Raw genomic sequence first — 18178 nt, 5'->3', positions numbered from 1 at the left:
TTTTTTTTTTTTTTTTTTTTTTTTTTTCTGTGGTTATTTTCATGTGGGACTTTTTCTAATTCCGATATTCTTTCTCCTCTCCCTCCCGCTGCAGGCACAGACACCCACTTAGTCATTCGTCCTCTCATGGAGAAGGTGGAGGTAAAGAATTATGATGCTGCTCTCCGAAAAATCACTTTTCCCCATGTAAGTATCATCCTCTAATGCCCACCACGCCCTCATCTCCCGGTCTGCCTGTCCCATAAGACAGCACAGCTCACTCTTCTTTGGCAGATCTGTTGGCCTTCTGTAGTTACCTTCTTCTTCTTTCTTCCTTCTCTTTCTAAGGCAAGCTTCTGGCAAAGATGTTTACAGGGGCCAAGAGATTTACAGCAGCATTCCTAGTTCAGTTTCTGGGGAAATCATTCCCTTTTCCTAGTAGGTGCGGTTTATGGGGATTTTGTTTGTTTTTAATTTTTTTAAATAAGTTTATTTTATTTATTTTTGGCTGCATTGGGTCTTCGTTGCTGCGCACGGGCTTTCTCTAGTTGTGGCGAGCAGGGGCTACTCTTTGTTGCGGTGCGCGGGCTTCTCATTGTGGTGGCTTCTCTTGTCGCAGAGCATGGGCTCCAGGTGCACGGGCTTCAGTAGTTGTGGCACGCGGGCTCAGTAGTTGTGGCTCATGGGCTCTAGAGCGCAGGCCCAGTAGTTGTGGCACATGGGCTTAGTTGCTCCGCAGCATGTGGGATCCTCCTGGACCAGGGCTCGAACCCGTGTCCCCTGCATTGGCAGGCGGATTCTCAACCACTGTACCACCAGGGAAGCCCAAGGCTGGACTTTTTATTATTCTGGGTGGGAGCAGGAGAATCCAGGCTTCCAGTGTTCCTTTCTAGGTAAATCGGTCATCTTTCCAGGCTAGAAACTCTTCTTCCCACTACGTACTTCTACATTCCATTCAACCAGTAAACCTTACTGAGTCTACCTCCTCGTTCTCTCTTGAATCTAGCCATTTCTCTTTGTCTACACTGCCATTAACCTAGTTTGGGTCAGTGACTTTTCTCCTCTGGATTTCTTTACAGTAGTTTGTTAACAATCTCCTTTTATTTAGATTTGTGTCATTCCGGCCTGTTCTCCATTGATCCGTTCAAAAAGCAACTTTGTTCATCCCTCCATGCTTAAATGCCTTTGTTGGTCGTTGTTGTCCTCAGCGTAAAGACCTAATTCCTTAGCATGGCTTATGAAACCTGTCTTGATCCGGAGAAGACAGCCTCTTCCCTCACCTCTGTTCTCACGCACTTACATTACCCCCACCCCCATCTCCACTCAGTCTGGCGGTTCTGAAAGACTCCTTTTTATTCCCTCTCATTCTCTCTTCCCTTTGAGCTATTTCCCGTGCCATCCCTCTGCTTGGAACGTCCTGCCCTACCTTCTTTGCCTGAGTACTCTTTACCAGTGAGCCTCATCTGGCCTCCTGTCTTTACTGTCATGAGGCCTTTCTACTTTTTTTCATTACATACTGTGCTTAGCCATGTTAAAATTCTTTGCACACTTAATGTAATTGCCTGTTTAATTTTATGTCAACCCTTTAAACTGTAAGCTTGAGAGCAGTAGCTAGGTTTTTATTTACCACTATGTTTTTAGATCCTAGGACAGTGCCTGGCGAATGGTAGTACTTAGGAAATATTTATCAAGTAAATGGATTTTAATGGTAAAAAATGTTCTGAGGTGTTGCTGCTGTATCCAGTACTGAGGCAATAGATGACTCCGGCTTGTTTATGTCTTTTTGATTCTTGGATACAGCGACGTCTCGTTTCCTGTGCAAAAAAGAAGCAGCTTCTCCTCTTCCAGTTTGCTCATCACTTGGAACTTTGGCGACTGGGATCCACAGTTGCAACAGGTAATATGGGAGAAAGTTTTTTTCCAATAAGAAAACTGGAGATAGAAGCCAGAAATGGCAGTTGAAATTCTGCTTGTGGAAAAATGGAAGTAGGTTTGTCTGTGTCCTTTTGAACTTATGGTTTCCCACCCACTAGATAGAGCAGAGGAGTTCCTCAGAGTGTTAAAATTGTTAGCAGGACACTGAATCATCAGTGAAAAGTTTTCGGTTCAGTATGGTGCACTGCAGGATATAGTGGTGCTGAGGGTAGTGGAATCAAAGTTCTCCCTGGCTAGACTGGGATCAAAACAGGCTGTTGAAAAATGACAAGTTTTAATGTGGGGTCGTGACGGGCCTGCATGAAAAAGAAGGTTGTGCAGATCTTACCAGGGTGACAGCCTCATGGCCTTAAGTATGACATACCTGTTTGGGTCCTGTTGTTTTACAGTAGGTTAGAGGCTTTTGCTTTAGGCTCCAAAATGAACAAATGAAGTTGAAGTCGAGGCCACACAAACTTCACTTCCATCCGCCTGCATGCCAGGCTGTGGGGAGCAGCTTCAGAGAAATAGGGGTGTGCCCTAGGCCGTATGCAGGGTACCCAAGTAGAAGCTAAGCAAGTGCTTGCTGCTTTCCTCTTCGTATACATACCCCCAGAAAACTGTAAGCTTACTACGTCAGACATTTTTTTGATTTCCCAGTGGTAGAGATTTCTTTCTACCCAGGAATGGCTTTTTAGTAGAAAAAATGTATGAATAACCTTTCTTTGGGAAGAAAAATGTCAGGGATATTTCTTGTTCCAGGAAAGAATGGGGATACCCTTCCACTCTCTAAAAATGCAGATCACTTACTTCACCTCAAGACAAAGGTAAAGAAATTTAACTGTGTGTTCAGACTCTGAAATCCAGAACATTTTTCTCATTCTGAATTTTGAGGGTTTCTTAGTTGACATCATAAACTGTTTCAAATCTAAAATTATTTGAATGAAGTACTATGTCAAAAGAGCTGGGTTTCCTATGCTTGTAAGTCAGGCATTCCGAATTTATTGGATGAATGAATACAAGAAATTCGTTTTTCTTCTTTTGGTATTATTATGAAAATAACATGCATAGTTTTTAAAAATTCAAATAATGCAAAAGAGGATGCAATGAAAAATGAACCTCTTTCTTACCCCCACCCCCCCAGAGGTGATCACTGCCAGTGGTTTCTTATATATTCTTCCAGAAAAAATTTTCACCCATGTGTGCATGTGTATACATCCTTTCTTTCTCCAATAATGGGACTATACTATACAAACAGCTTTGTCTTCCTTTTTAAAAATCTTTATTTTAATTGCACAAATAATTTGTGAATACAGTCTCACTATGAAGAATTCAAGCAATATTGATAATTTATACCCTTGCCCAGCTCTTTAATACTAGTCCCCTCTCCTGCAATAATTACTGTTAATTGATTAGCTGTATACCTTTCTAGATCTTTTTCTGTGTGTGAGAATATGTATGTGTGTATACATACATACTTACATACACTCAGATGTTTTTTGAGTTTTTTGAATTACATAAATGTTACACTAAACTTTTGTGGTGTTAGGCAAATTTTTTCACTTAATATTTCTTACAGGTCTTTAAAGCAGGTTGTCATTGACCAAAACAGAAAATCAGTCCCCAAGTCACTGAGCCTCCAAAGCTTCACTGCGTTAAATGTCTCCCTGCTCAGGTTTCTAAAGTTAGGGTTTATTATGAAGCTACCCATGAAATATGCGAAGGGCTGAGATACAGTATTCAGAGACCTCTGTTCTGGGTTTTGGAAATCAAAGCCACACCACTTAGATGTTCTACCTTTGAAATAATCATAGTGACACATAGCATACGAGTGTCAGGATTATGTGTCGGTATTTGTGGATACATTCAGAGTGGCAGTAGCTAGAGGATTCATGCTATAGTGAACCTTGTATGAAGTTTTACTTGACTATTTATCCTGCTTCCTAATGTTACCAGGGTCCTGAGAACATTATCTGCAGCTGTATCTCCCCATGTGGAAGTTGGATAGCCTATTCTACAGCTTCTCGGTTTTTTCTCTATCGTTTGAATTATGAACATGACAACATAAACCTCCAAAGGGTAAGTGATAACCCCAAGTCTGGTTGAATAAGAAGAAACCTTATAAGTGGGTGATTTTTGTGTGAAGTGGAAACGTCCTGGATATGAATCCTTGTTCCATAAAAAGCTATTTTGAGAAACCTGTTATAAAACAGTCTCTTATTGCCATTTAAAATTATGTTTTTGGAGGATAGGGAAATGCCAGAAAGTGGCAGTAAAGGTTGGGCTTTTGAGGAGATGACAAGGGGGCTGGATAGGTTACAGTAGGCATGTCTGTGTTCCAGGCCCTTGGTTGCTTGGCTTCTTTGGAGACAGGAAGCATTCATATGATTTAAGCCTAACTGTGATTATTTTTGATGGGCTCTGGGTCTAACTTCTCTCTGTCTCTCTGATTTTTTGTTACTGGTTCCCCCAAGGTTTCCAAAATGCCAGCGTTCCTTCGCTCTGCCCTTCAGATTTTGTTTTCTGAGGATTCAACGAAGCTCTTTGTGGCATCAAATCAAGGGTCTGTGCATGTCATTCGGCTGCTGGAGGGAAGCTTCAAGCACCTGCATACTTTTCAGCCTCAGTCAGGTGAAAAGTTGGTAATTGGCCATGGAAGAGAGTTATCAGTCTCGATGTTCCTTTTTTTTCCATTTAAACCTCAATTGTTGGGGGTGCACTAATGATCTTCTCTGCCCTGCAAAAATTACACATTCACTCACATGTTTGCGATTTAAAGTAGAAGGAGATACCTGGCAAGTGAAAATGCTCGATGAAATCTGAAGTCTTGCTCACACCTACTCTTTTCTCACTGGGTTTTTGATTCCTTATTTGGGGCCAGAGAAGTTTCATCACCCTTCTTGGAGTTTTGTTAGCAGAGCAAGAAGAAAGTTAAAATCATCTGTAATCCTGACACCCAGAAATAACTACCATTATTATTTTATATATTTACAGTAGGTGCTGGTTATGTAGGTATTTTATGGACATGTTAATCTTTTTGGTTGTTTGTTTTTATAATGATGAGCTTATACATACAGTTTCATTACCTGTCCTAATGCTTATGACCACTTTTCCATATGTTTTGAGAACATGAGTATGCATGAATGAGTGACTGTGTATAGATAACAACTGGTGAGTTAACTACTAAGGACTTAGTACCCGATACTTCCCACGGGCCTTTTTCCTTCTCCCTTTTTCTGGCTTGTAGTGACTTCACTGTTAGACTTCATCAGCCTGGAAAATCAACTTTTTAAAATCAACTTAAACTCTCACTGTTCATAAGCTGCCCCAGAAGCAAACAGGAAAAGAAACATACAAATTAGGAGTCACATGAAGTAAACTGAGAGTATTTATTGAGTACCTGTATATGGTTTTATTATAAAACTTAGATTCTTTACCTTGCATTTAGCACTCCTTTAAAATTGGCTCTGCATTATGTATATAACTTTATTTCTTCCTCCTATCTCATCTCACTTCCCCTTCTAGTCAGGCTGGTTTCTTTGTAGCCCTCAAACCTGTGTATTCCTGTCCTTGTCACTTAGGTCACACTGTTCTCCATCCTTTTCTACCCACCTCGCTCATCCTTTAGCATCTGGTTTATGTCTAGTTATAAAGCTTTTTCATTGTTTGGGGTTGTTACATGCAGCACTTACTTTGGCATATAGCATCACTGTCTGATTTTTATCCCACATGGGTCTTCATGATGCCAGATTGGTTTAAAATTCTTTAATGACAAAGATGGCTCATATGTGCCCATGCTCCCTTAGTGCTAAATATACAGCTAGTAAATAAAGGTATGCCTCGGGACTTCCCTGGTGGTGCAGTGGTTAAGAATCCGCCTGCCAATGCAGAGGACACAGGTTCGATCCCTGGTCCAGGAAGATCCCACGTGTCGCGGAGCAACTAAGCCAGTGTGCTACAACTACTGAGCTTGCACTCTAGAGCCTGCAAGCCATAACTACTGAAGCCCGCTCACCTAGAGCCCGTGCTCCGCAACAAGAGAAGCCACCGCAGTGAGAAGCCCACGTACCGCAAGGAAGAGTAGCCCCTGCTCGCCACAACTAGAGAAAGCCCGTGCACAGCAACGAAGACCCAACACAGACCAAAAAAAAAAAAGATAAGCCTCAAGCCTATTTGCTGTTTGTAACTTTGTTTAAAAAACACCTGATAGGAAAGGAGTTTGAAACAATTAAGGTATAGATTTTGGTGGTAGCTCTTACCCTGATTCTCTGTTCTCATGGTAGTTCTGAGCAAGTGCTGCTTTCTGGTTTATCTCTCTGGCTCCTCTTTCCATGAAGGATGGCTAATTTAAAATAGTAGACAGAGTAGCATCTAGAACTTATCTGCAAAACTATCTAGAAATTGTCCTATGAGTAATTTAAAACCAGGGCTCTTACTGGCTTTCGCCATCATTTTTAGGGCAGGGCTGGCTGACTGTGGACACTGAATTCAGAGCCTTAACTATGGTTTTGTCCTTACAGGGACAGTGGAGTCCATGTGTCTTTTGGCAGTCAGTCCAGATGGAAATTGGCTAGCTGCATCAGGTACCAGTGCTGGAGTCCATGTGTACAACGTGAAACAACTAAAGGTGCGCATGAGGTTTAGTAGCAGAAAACAGGAGGAAGTTAGCTCTGCAGTTATAAGACTTAAGGCTAAGGCACATTGATGTGACCCGGAAAATTGCTGGACTTCTTTTTAACCAAAAATTTTTCCTGTTTCACTTGTTTGGAACCCAAAAGCTATAATCTAACATTAAAATCAGTCAGTGGGAACAGTGAAACCACTCATGCACAGAAATTTGAAATTAAGGATTTATGAGTAATGAATTTACATCCAGATTATTTCTGTATTTTGAGGAGGAAAATTCTGATTTACCCAGATGAATAGACGCAGATAGTAACAATTTCCTTTAATAGTTTGCCTTGTAATCTCAAGGTATTTTTAAATTAAACAGAACTAGTAATAGCAGGAAAACATTTTTCACTAATTAGTGATGATATTGCCATTCACAGATTGAATCGCTAATGTTCCCTTACAAGTTGTCACCGTCAACTAAAAGTCAGATAAGAACTACAAAAAACTTACAATAAGCATTAAAAGTTTAGAGAACGATATCAAACTGCAGCATTTAATGGGTTTGCCTGTTACTGCATGACTTAATCTTTACTGCACTGTGGCAAAAGCATGTACTGCTCTTTGAGCCTTGCCTGGCATTTGAAGGTGTTCCTGTGTACTAGTGCACATGCCTTGTGACTGAACATAAATTTCCATGCCTAGGCATTTATTTCTTTTAAATCCAGTGTAGAGCTGTAGATTCCCTGTTCAATGACATGTTTATGAGCAATTCATACAAATGTAGAGACAGCAGGGAAAGCTTTTTTCTGAGGTTCTCTGTGAATGCTGTTAGTTTTGTTGACAGTTAAACTTGCATTTTTTAAAAAATGCAGTTAAAGTTTATTGTTTGGGGAAATGCCTGACATTTACGGAACTTCCATAGAATAGAACTTTTTGAATTCCAAAGAGCATTATTTTAAAACTACCGACCTAGACCATCCAGTCTTTCCTGAGGGAAGGAATCCTATTTTAGTTTTCTGTTTCTGTTATTTATTCCCAGCTTCACTGCACAGTGCCTGCTTACAATTTCCCTGTGACTGCTCTGGCCATCGCCCCCAATACCAACAACCTTGTCATTGCTCATTCTGACCAGCAGGTAAGAGATCCCAGTGCTTTCTAATCCCCTCCAAATGGATAGTAACTTGGAAGCTGAGATAACGACAATTTTGGAGGAGCTTTTCTTTGACAGTACTGGACAATATAAAGGTAGTTTTCTCTTATGTGCAGTAAAGCTTCCATGTATGGCCTGATCATAGGCCAGTAACATCCATTGGCTTGATGGGTCACAATGGAACGGTGAAACACTGAGATTCTAGAATAAAAAGGTATGAGAAGGAGGAAGAATTTTCAAGGGCTCGTTTTACTGATTGTTTTTAGGCTAGGATGAAATGGACTCAGGTGTTAGAGTGGATATGGGAGAACAATGAAATAATCAGAAAGGGAATGTAAACCAACTATCCCCTTTAAAATCGCATCAAAAAAATAAAGTACTTAGGAATATGACTCACCAAGGCTTATATGCTGAGAACTATAAGACATTAATAAAGGAAATTGCAGATGATTCAAAGAAATGGAAAGCTATCCCCTGCTCTTGGATTGGGAGAATTAATATTGTTAAAATGGCCATACTACCCAAAGCAATCTATAGATTTAATGCGATCCCTATCAAATTACCTGTGACATTTTTCACAGAACTAGAACGAATAATCCTAAAATTTATATGGAATCATAAAAGACCCAGAATTGGGGCTTCCCTGGTGGTGCAGTGGTTGAGAATCCGCCTGCCAGTGCAGGGGACATGGGTTTGATCCCTGGTCTGGGAAGATCCCACATGGCGCAGAGCAACTAAGCCCATGCACCATAACTACTGAGCCCGCGTGCCACAACTACTGAAGCCCACTCGTCTAGAGCCCATGCTCCACAATGAGAAGCCCCCGCAATGAGAAGCCCACGCACTGCAACAAAGAGTAGCCCCCACTTGCCACAACTAGAGAAAGCCCATGCGCAACAGCGAAGACCCAACACAGCCAACAATAAATAAATAAATTTATTTTTAAAAAATAAATAAAAATTAAAAAAAATAAAAGACCCAGAATTGCCAAAGCAAGCCTGAGGAAAAAGAACAAAGCAGGAGGCATAACCCTCCCAGACTTCAGACAATACTACAAAGCTACAGTAATCAAAACAGCATGGTATTGGCACAAAAACAGACATGTGGATCAATGGAACAGACTAGAGAGCCCAGAAATAAACCTATACACCTATGATTGGTTAATCTTCAACAAAGGAGGCAAGAATATACAATGGGCAAAATTAGTTCTTTGTCTGCCACTTTTCCATACCAAGTTGTAAGGAGAATATAATTGTAAGAAAATCTTTAAAATATCTGAGCTATAGAACATATTATGTATGAACTGGTCAATACTTATATATCCTCATCTGTAAAATGGGCTTGATAATACCTTCCTCACCGAGCTATTGGAAAGATTAAATATGATCCAAGAAGCACATTTAAATAGACCACTAGGCAGATGATGCTTGCTACTTTGATTAGCAGTTTTTACACTCACACATGCACACACATACACGTTATATCCAGAAAATGAAATCTCTCATTTAAGTTCTTCTGTCATTAAAACTAGCGGGAAATTTTTTGGTACCTGTTTAATTAACAGAGATTGAGTTAATAATACACAGTGCGGCTAGGGAAACAGCACTTCATATATTGCATAAATTAGTATACTGCTTTAGAGGACATTTTGAAGATATCTAAAAAAAACTTAAATCCACATAATCTTTGATTCAGAAGTTCCAATTCTAGAAGTTCTTCCCATAGGTATATGCTTTTAGTTGTGCAAAAAGACATTGATTCAGAGATAATCATTATAACTTTATGTGTAGTAGCCAAAGATTGCAAATACCTAAATGCTCATTAAGCAGACTAGGTAAATAAATCCTGGTACATCCAAGAAGTGAGTAGATTATTACATGTTCTTCAAAAGGGGCATGAGTGATGTGTGTATACATTGATATGGGTCAGTCTCCATGGTATAATGCTAATGAAAAATGCAACATACGGAATAGTGTGTACTGTATGCATAAAATATCTCTGAAAAGATACAAACAAGAAACAGGCTGCTTTTGTCTTGGGGAAAAGAGATATTACGATTGCAGGTGGTTTTCCACTATAAACCTTTCTGTGCTGTTTGAATTGTTTATTGTTGTGTAACTTACCTTAAAATTTTTTTATTTAAAAAAAAAGTAGTGAAAATGCATATTGCTGAATATGATACAGCCAAGGTTTGTATAGATATTTTCTGGTTCAGGCTGACCCTTCTTTGGTCTTTCTGGGTACCTGCCTGCACTTGCTCTGTGTCATATCCTTCCTCAGGTATTTGAGTACAGCATTCCAGACAAACAGTATACACAATGGAGCCGGACCATCCAGAAGCAGGGGTTTCATCATCTTTGGCTCCAAAGGGATACTCCCATCACACATATCAGTTTTCATCCCAAGAGACCAATGCACATCCTTCTCCATGATGCGTACATGTTCTGCATCATCGACAAGTCGTTGGTGAGTTCTTCACCACTACCACCTGTGCTGTCCCTGGTTCTATTAGGAATCTTTCCATTCTAAAAGCAAAAGAGGACAATAAATTAGAGGAAGGAGAATCAGAATAAAGGTTGCTAGTACATTCTTTGGAGGAGAGGAGCTTTTGTTTTGCAGATTTCCTCATTTTCCTACCCAGTCTCATGAGGCTCCCAGGGAAGGAGCAGCCCCTTGTGTATTGGTTTTTGCTGATTTGACTATTTCTCTGCTTTGTCTCTCAGCACATAAACTTAAATAGGAAAGAGATTAGGTCCGTATTCGGAAAGTGACCATAATCAGGGAATACCATTGGTTTGGCTAAATCACTTCCACCTTTGCACCCTGGGATGACTGACATGATTTCATTAAAGGAGATACAGGCTGGGGTTTTGACCACTTGTGCCCCTTGGCTGAATATACTGAAACACTATCTGCAGGCTTGAGGGGTTGGTCTTAGTGTTTTGAAAAATGACCAGTTAGGAAAATTCCATTCTTCATGGCTGTGATTTAGGTGGGATGTGAGCATTCTTTTCCGTTATAGAATCTAGCCTCTGCCAGCTGCAGTTTTGATTCACCCCAAATTTCGTGTTTTTTTCTGGACAGGCACTTCCTTTCCTAGGAGCAGTGTGAGCTATGGCCATGCCTATAATGCACTTTGGGCTTAGATTACAGCCAGTACAGTGTTTTGGTGTATCTGTGAAGGTGGGCGTAGGAGGAACACGGGGAAAGCAGCAGATGGCTCTAAAGGAGGTGTGCATGGTGATGTGTCACTGGAACTCATCTCGTGGGCCCTGTGTCCTCTGGGTGTGGGAAGCAGAGCTGGCTGACAAGTGCCTTCTGTGAGATGAGTGATAAAGGAAGGGCCCCTCCCATTCATTTGCCTCTTTATAACTCAGCCTAGATCAGCCCATATTTTTCCCCAGGCATTGGTGATAAGTCCATCACTTCCTCATGTGGGGCAGAGCTATTTCCCAAGGAAGTCAGAGATAAAATTAAAATATCACTTGCTTGGCTAGAGGCCATCTCTCGAGGTGTCAGTGACATCTGTGGGGGTGGTTTGTGTTGCAGTTTTGCCTGCGGAGAATTTCAGCCACTTGGCCGGTCTATGACCTGGTTGGGGGAGAGTCTAGAAAGCAGAGCCTTCATGGGCTGAGCTCCTACACATGCCAGTTTGTTTGTGTCTCACAAAGTGTTACTGACGAGACTGGCCAGAAGCCCCGGCTGGGCCCTTCAATCTTGCTGGCGTAGAGTACCAAGCTCTCTTTGCCACATACCCCCACAGTAGAGTACAGTAGAGCTGCAGGAGTGGCTCCAGCTTTCTTCCTGAAGTAAGAAGAGTCAGGGAGGTAGTAAGTGTATAACATGACAGAAGATTGTGTTCCCCCCAAAAATCACTATTGTTCTTTGGTCTGTAGAGACCCAATAAAAAAAATAATGATGTAAACAACACATTTTTGTCTTTTTAGCCTCTTCCAAATGACAAAACCTTACTCTACAATCCACTGCCTCCCACAAATGAATCAGATATCATCAGGAGGCGCACAGCTCATGCCTTTAAAATTTCTAAGAAATATAAGGTAATACATTTTGCGTTACGTTCTGGGTGGTTGGTTCCTTGTGATATTATCAAAATGTAATAAGTCCCACAATGGACAAGAGTGCCTTCATTTTACATGCAGAGAACCTGGTTTTGGGAAACCAGTGACCTTTCTGAGACTGTCTGTCCCTTAGGTTTGTAGTTCATTGTTCTCGCCTCAGTAGATTAGAGGCAGGCACATCATCCTTCACCAAAATGAAATGCATGGGTAGTGAGAAACGATGGTGCAGCTCAGTTGGGGTCTTTGTGTTAAAACTGGCTTTTAAATTTGACTTCCAGTGGAGAATGTTCCACAAGATACATTTCGAGCAAATGGAAGTCATTGAATTTATTAGATGTTCCTTTCTGGGCTCGGCTTTTCACTCTACTAGAACAGATATCCATTGAGCTTATGGTACTACAGCTGTTTGTGCCAACTCACAAGTTCCATATTCATGCTTCTCAGATCAGAGTTCCTTGGGCGCCCTGGAACGTTTTCTTGGGGGTCTGCAGAATTTTTTTAAGTGTGGGGGGGTGTTGTAAATTATTCAAGTATGATTAACTTCTTGATGTATTTGTAACTCGCCATTTGTCAAGAATTTAGGTTCCAGAGCCCTCTGTTAACATTGATTCCTAAGAAATTTGAGAATCGCAGATTTTCCATACAGAGAAACATGAAAAATCTTGCTGAAATCTTAAATGATGGAATTCAGTTATAAAAGCTCCCAACTTTTCCAGTCTTTTAAGTCCTATGGCAGGAAGGATTGTCAGAGATTTACACCCCTCCAGCTTGAACGAGGCTAACATTTTAGCCCTAGTTAGTCGATTCAGGACTAGCCCCAGAACCTAACTCCTGGTGGAATCATTACCATCTCTCTACAGCCTCTACTCTTCATGGATCTTTTGGATGAAAGAACACTAGTGGCAGTAGAACGGCCTCTGGATGACATCATCGCTCAGCTGCCACCACCCATCAAAAAGAAGAAATTTGGGACCTAAAACAGGGCACTGTCTGTGTCCTTTCTTGAACTGTCTAACCTGTTTTCACAAATCATGATAATAAAACAAAGTTATTCTTTAGGACTAGTCATTATGAATGTTATTTTCTAAAATGCTGGACAGGAATTTCCCTTCATTGACTGAAACCGAACAGAAACTCCAAGGTATTGTAGTTGAAATAGTGTTCCAATTAGCTACAAAGTCATCCAACTTGTTTAGGTCCTGTTTGTTCTTTAGACCACACTCTCAGGGGAAAAAAGCAATAGTTACCTCCTATCCCCTAACACATGCTTGAGGCTTCAGAGAGCTGATGACCTTCATTGTCTGCCAGCCTCCAGCCTGCAGCTAGTGCAAAGGAATGGGGACTTGCCTCAAGTTGCCTTTGAGGACAGGGAAACTATGCTTGCTTATTCAAGATAGCCTAACTACTGACAGCGATAATCAGCCTTATGTTTCAAGAAAGAATATTAACTGTAGTGCTCCATCTGAAAAGTAGATGCCCTTGGCCTTTGGTAGAGCTATTAATTTTATTTGAAAGGAAAAATCAGGTTTTGGGATATCAGCCCCACTAACCATCTTTTTATGTTCTATGCCAGTTCTAAAGGTTAAGGAAATATTGGGCATTTTCTCATGGAGTGGGAGTGGAGGTGGGGACCAGATAGCCTGCTATATGTTTCACCATTTCTGTTCTCTTCTGCTTGCTTTGACATTGTTATTCCTGTGGGTGTTATCAACTGACTAGTTTTAATGTGATCTTTTAAATTAGAAAGTGAAGAACTAAGTTAACCTGAACTAAGCAGATAGATTTCTTTCCCATCTCAGTGGATGTATTCTGTTGCATGCCTGTGGAAACCCAGTATGTGCAGTTTTTTGTTTGTTTCGAGTGTGAAGGGCTGTAGAATAGACAGAAATATGAGGGCTCTGATGACATCATGGGTAAATCGCTGATGAAAAGCATTTTTGCTGAGATGAACCCCACCCTCCAGTTTGGAAAGGGAAAAAAAATGTGGGAATTTAAAGTAAGTGTGTAGGAGGAGAATTAACAGAGGTGATAAGAGAGAGAAACAGAGCCCAATAATTTATAATATAAAGGACAGCCTATTTAAGGTTTGCTAAGAGAGACAGCAAGGTTTATAATGGTTGCCACTTCTCTACCCCACCTGTTTATGTTTTTTACAGTGATAAGAGTAATTTAAACAAAGTTTTTAGGTCATTTGTGTAAAATACCTTTCCTCTTGCTTGAATAAATTTTCTTAGTGAGACATATTCTCCCAGTCTGCATTAGACTGCACTATTACAAATAGTAATAGTCTATTACAAATAGTAATAGTCTATTACAAATAGACTAGACTGGAAGATCCTACCCTTTCTAAGAAATGTTTTAGGTCTTCTTTTGTGTGATTGAAACCAAAGTTCAAGTCACTGATCTACAGTGAATATGACCAGAGGGAGGCTAGGATGCTTTAAATATTAACTCACTTGCTTTTCCCTGACTGTAGAGCTATAAATTCAGAGACTCTTTATTAACTGGAATCTAGTTTAAGACTTGATTTACGTAACTTTAAACATATCCTGAAACCTTGTGGATTGTGTTGGGTGTAATTCTGACGGAGAGGGCTCACAGATCATCTGAGTGAAGAAGTAAAACTGTCTGAAAGTAGAAAGCATTCCTTTGCAACATTTCCAGCCAGTGATTTGGACTTCCATAAATGGTATGGGAAGTAAAAGCTTTGGGCCTTAAAATTCTTCCTAAGTAGAGAACTTTGAATACAAATGAAATAGAAACTGATTGGGGCAAGTTAGAGAAACTGCGGGAAGGGAAGGCAAAGTAGTATAAGTAAGAGGACAATTCGGTGCATGTGTTTTAGGGTGATTTTACTTTAGGGATTTGTGTAACCTAGGCGCGTTATGTTTCTTTTTCAGGCATTTTGCAGACTGCTGCTCATACTCGAGTTTTACAGAAAAATTTTGATCTGAGACCAACTTGAGAAAGGTCATTTTTGCTAACCTGACTCAAATGCTTTAAAAATTCACTTTTCTCATATAGTAGCTAGTAATTGGATCTTTGAATGGATAATGCAACCTTTACCAGGGAGATTACAGCAAATTAGACTGTGAGAAACTAAAATCTTGGAATATTGGAAGAAAGTTAGAGATCGTCTAGTTTGGAGGGTTTTAAAGCTTTTTTTTTTTTAAGCATTGATACTTTCTTCAAACGGAACTTTGTTCTGAACGGAAACATATGATGCAGATAAAAGAGGAGCTGTTCAGGTTGTTGGGGGTGGGAGTGGGGGAGGAAGGCACAAAGGTTTCTGAAAGAAAACTGTGTGGCCCTTGGCCTCATTTTTTTTTTTTACCCCCTGCCCCCACCCGGCCTCATTTTTATACTCATGGAAATGGAGACCAAGAGGAGAAGAAAGGGATATTTCCCATTGTCACACAATGGTTCATTAGAAAGCCCAGGTGGCATTCTTACAATTATTCCCCCACAGTCTCTTGGCTGTAGGGACCCAGTAAATATGATTAGCAGGCATGGTATGCAAAAGATTTTCCATTCCACAGGCTGCAGAGAAGATGTTTAAGTATTTCTTGCTCTGGATGAGCACCCGATTTAACTCTAAGGGTGAGTTCTGTGGGCAGTCTTATGTGTAAACCATATAGAGTGTTGTAATGAACAACCTAGTATGTTATCTGCTAGTGCTCACATGGGGGTATTTCTCTAAGGTTAATTCCTGGGAGTGGAATTGCTAACCCATACGGTGTTCATTTTCTTTCACTTTTAGTTGTCCTTTGGAGTTGGCTGTATGTCCATCAGCAGGGTTTGAAAGCACTCATTTCCTTATACTTTGCCATTGTAGTGATAGACTTTAGTTTTAGCCCATCTAATGGGTGAAAAATTATATTTTACTTTGCATTTCCCTGTTTACTAATGAGATTGCTCACTTTTTTATGTGTTTTGGCTATTTGGCTAATTGTGTAAATTACATATGCATGACCTCTTCTTTTTCTCCTAATGTGTTATCTTTTTCTTTCATATCTCAAGGCATTTTATGATGTAGATCAGTACTGTCCAATAAATTCTCTATGGTGGTGGAAATGTTCTGTATCTGTGCTGTACAATAGACACTTGTGGCTCTTGAGCACTTGAAATGTGGCTAGTGTGACAAAGGAACTGAATTTTAAATTTTATTTTTTTAAATTAATTTAGCTTTGGCTGTGTTGGGTCTTTGTTGCTGCACGTGGGCTTTCTCTAGTTGTGGCGAGTGGGGGCAGCTTTTTGTTGCGGTGCACGGGCTTCTCATTGCAGTGGCTTCTCTTGTTGTGGAGCACGGGCTCTAGGCGCACGGGCTGCAGTAGTTGTGGCTCGTGGGCTCTAGAGTGCAGGCTCAGTAGTTGTGGTGCACGGGTTTAGTTGCTTCGCGGCATGTGGGATCTTCCCGGACCAGGGCTCGAACCCATGTCCCCTACACTGGCAGGCAGATTCTTAACTACTTCGCCACTAGGGGAGCCCTAAATTTTATTTAATTTTAATCTGGGAATTCCCTGGTGGTCCAGTGGTTAGGACTCTGTGTTCAGACTGCCAAGGGCCCGGTTTCAATCCCTGGTTGGGGAACTGAAATCCCATAAGCTGTGTGGCACAGCCAAAAAAAAAAATGTTTTTTTAATTTTAATTTAAATAGTCATGTGTGGCTAGTGGATTTCTTAGTGGACAGCACAGATCTAGATTTTTTAAAAAATATTTATTTATTTATTTGATTGTGCCAGGTCTTATTTGCGGCTCCCTGGCTCCTTAGTTGCAGCTCACCAGCTCCTTAGTCGTGGCATGTGAACTCTTAGTTGTGGCATGCATGTGGGATCTAGTTCTGTGACCAGGGATCGAACTTGGGCCCCCTGCATTGGAAGCTTGTAATCTTATCCACTAAGCCACCGGGGAAGTACCCAAATCTAGATATTGAGGCTTAGCTTTGTGTCAGTCCTTTGTTTTTAGAACTTAATACTAACTTAACATACATTTATTGAGTGCCTGCTAAGATGATCTCAGCCCTCAAGAACTTCACAGCCTAGTCGGGGAGAGAAACAAGCTGATCAACATTAGAGATGAGCACAGAGAAGGGCACCTAACTGGTGGGTTGAAGGTAGGAGATAGTCCTTGAGAATTGGGTAGTAATTAGCAACGTGGAAAGGAGAAGAAAAGAGGCCTTCCTGCAGCATTTTCAGTGCAAAGGTCTGAAGCGAGAGCATAGCCTCTCCAAGGGTTCACCAGTAGTTCCATATGTCTGAAACATAGCACAGATCCAAAGTGGAGGAAAATGAGGCTGAAGGGCAGGCTGTAGTACTGGGTGCACCTGGGAGGGTGACTAAGAATCAAGGGAGGTTCCTAGGAAAAGTAAGTATAGAGTGGTTTCCACAGAGGAAAGCTAACTAGATTAGATAAATAGATTTAGATAAAGAGCCCTTAAGTCAATGTATAGTGAGAAATAAGGCCAGGTAGGAGTGGGCCTTGAAGACTGTGGTTAAAAATTATCACTCAGTAGAAGATATAGTTATGAACCACTCAGATTCAAAGGAATGGCCCAGTAAAAATGCCCATTTGTGTAAGTAAGGGACAGAAGAGACTGGAAGTTAGGGAGGCAAAAAACAGGCTGTTGTGTAGGTTCTTGACTTGGCGGTTTGTGTTAGTTTGCTAGGGCTGCCATAACAGTATCACAGACTGGGTAGCTTAAACAACAGAAGTTCATTTTCTCACAATTCTGGAGGCTAGAAGTCTGAGATCAAGGCATTAGCAGGGTCAGTTTCTTCTAAGGCCCCCTTCCTTGGCTTGTAGATGGCCCTTTTCTCCCTGAGTCTTCGACATGGTCTTCCCTATGTGTGTGTCTGTGTCCTAATCTCTGCGCCAACAGTTATATTGGATTAGGGCCCACCCTAATGACCTCATTTAAATTTAATTACCTCTTTAAAGACCCTATCTCAAAACACAGTCACATTCTGAGGTACTGTGGGTCTGGACTTCAACCTGTATATTTTGAGGGGACACAATTCAGCCCATAACAGAGTCTGTGGAAGGGCTTCAGGAGCTTTGTGAGCCCCCAAGTTTGAATGCTGAGTTTTACACAAATGTGAATTTGTCTGAAGTGGGTCCATAGCAGGCAGCTGATTCCCAAAGGGGTCCGTGATCCCTCCCCAGTTGGCTGTTTGCATTAACTTACTCAGGAGGAAGTTAAAGATGTGAGACGAAGGCCTGGAAATGCCACAGGCATCAATAAACACAATCTGGGTGTTCAATGGTATATGAAGACTGAGAGTTTACACTGACTAGAAGACTACAAGTGTTATTGTGAGGCACTGGAAATTCTGTTAGAACTGGTATGGGAGGAAAGTGGATTTTTATTTTTGGACCTTATTTGAATTTCATGGGAAATTACGTAATTTCCATGACTGTCAATAAAAAACACCAGTGATTTTCC

General features: G+C 40.9%; 1 protein-coding gene across 1 annotated transcript in view; it reads left to right on the top strand.

The window, feature by feature from the left end:
* The window catches only part of UTP4 (UTP4 small subunit processome component), a 28075-nt gene extending 15278 nt beyond the window's left edge, over nt 1-12797 (top strand). Inside the window, exons 7-16 of the mRNA XM_024763105.1 lie at nt 95-186; nt 1780-1876; nt 2656-2720; nt 3850-3972; nt 4368-4524; nt 6414-6520; nt 7547-7642; nt 9938-10123; nt 11605-11715; nt 12597-12797. Of these exons, the coding sequence (XP_024618873.1) occupies nt 95-186; nt 1780-1876; nt 2656-2720; nt 3850-3972; nt 4368-4524; nt 6414-6520; nt 7547-7642; nt 9938-10123; nt 11605-11715; nt 12597-12713 (1151 nt within the window). The 3' untranslated portion in view covers nt 12714-12797. The remainder of the gene's footprint in view (nt 1-94; nt 187-1779; nt 1877-2655; nt 2721-3849; nt 3973-4367; nt 4525-6413; nt 6521-7546; nt 7643-9937; nt 10124-11604; nt 11716-12596) is intronic.
* Nucleotides 12798-18178: the final 5381 nt, after the last annotated feature.

Source organism: Neophocaena asiaeorientalis, unplaced genomic scaffold, assembly GCF_003031525.2.
Source record: "Neophocaena asiaeorientalis asiaeorientalis breed wild unplaced genomic scaffold, Neophocaena_asiaeorientalis_V1.1 scaffold678, whole genome shotgun sequence".
NCBI classification, from domain to species: Eukaryota; Metazoa; Chordata; class Mammalia; order Artiodactyla; family Phocoenidae; genus Neophocaena; species Neophocaena asiaeorientalis.
This window is presented reverse-complemented; position numbering and strand designations above follow the sequence as displayed.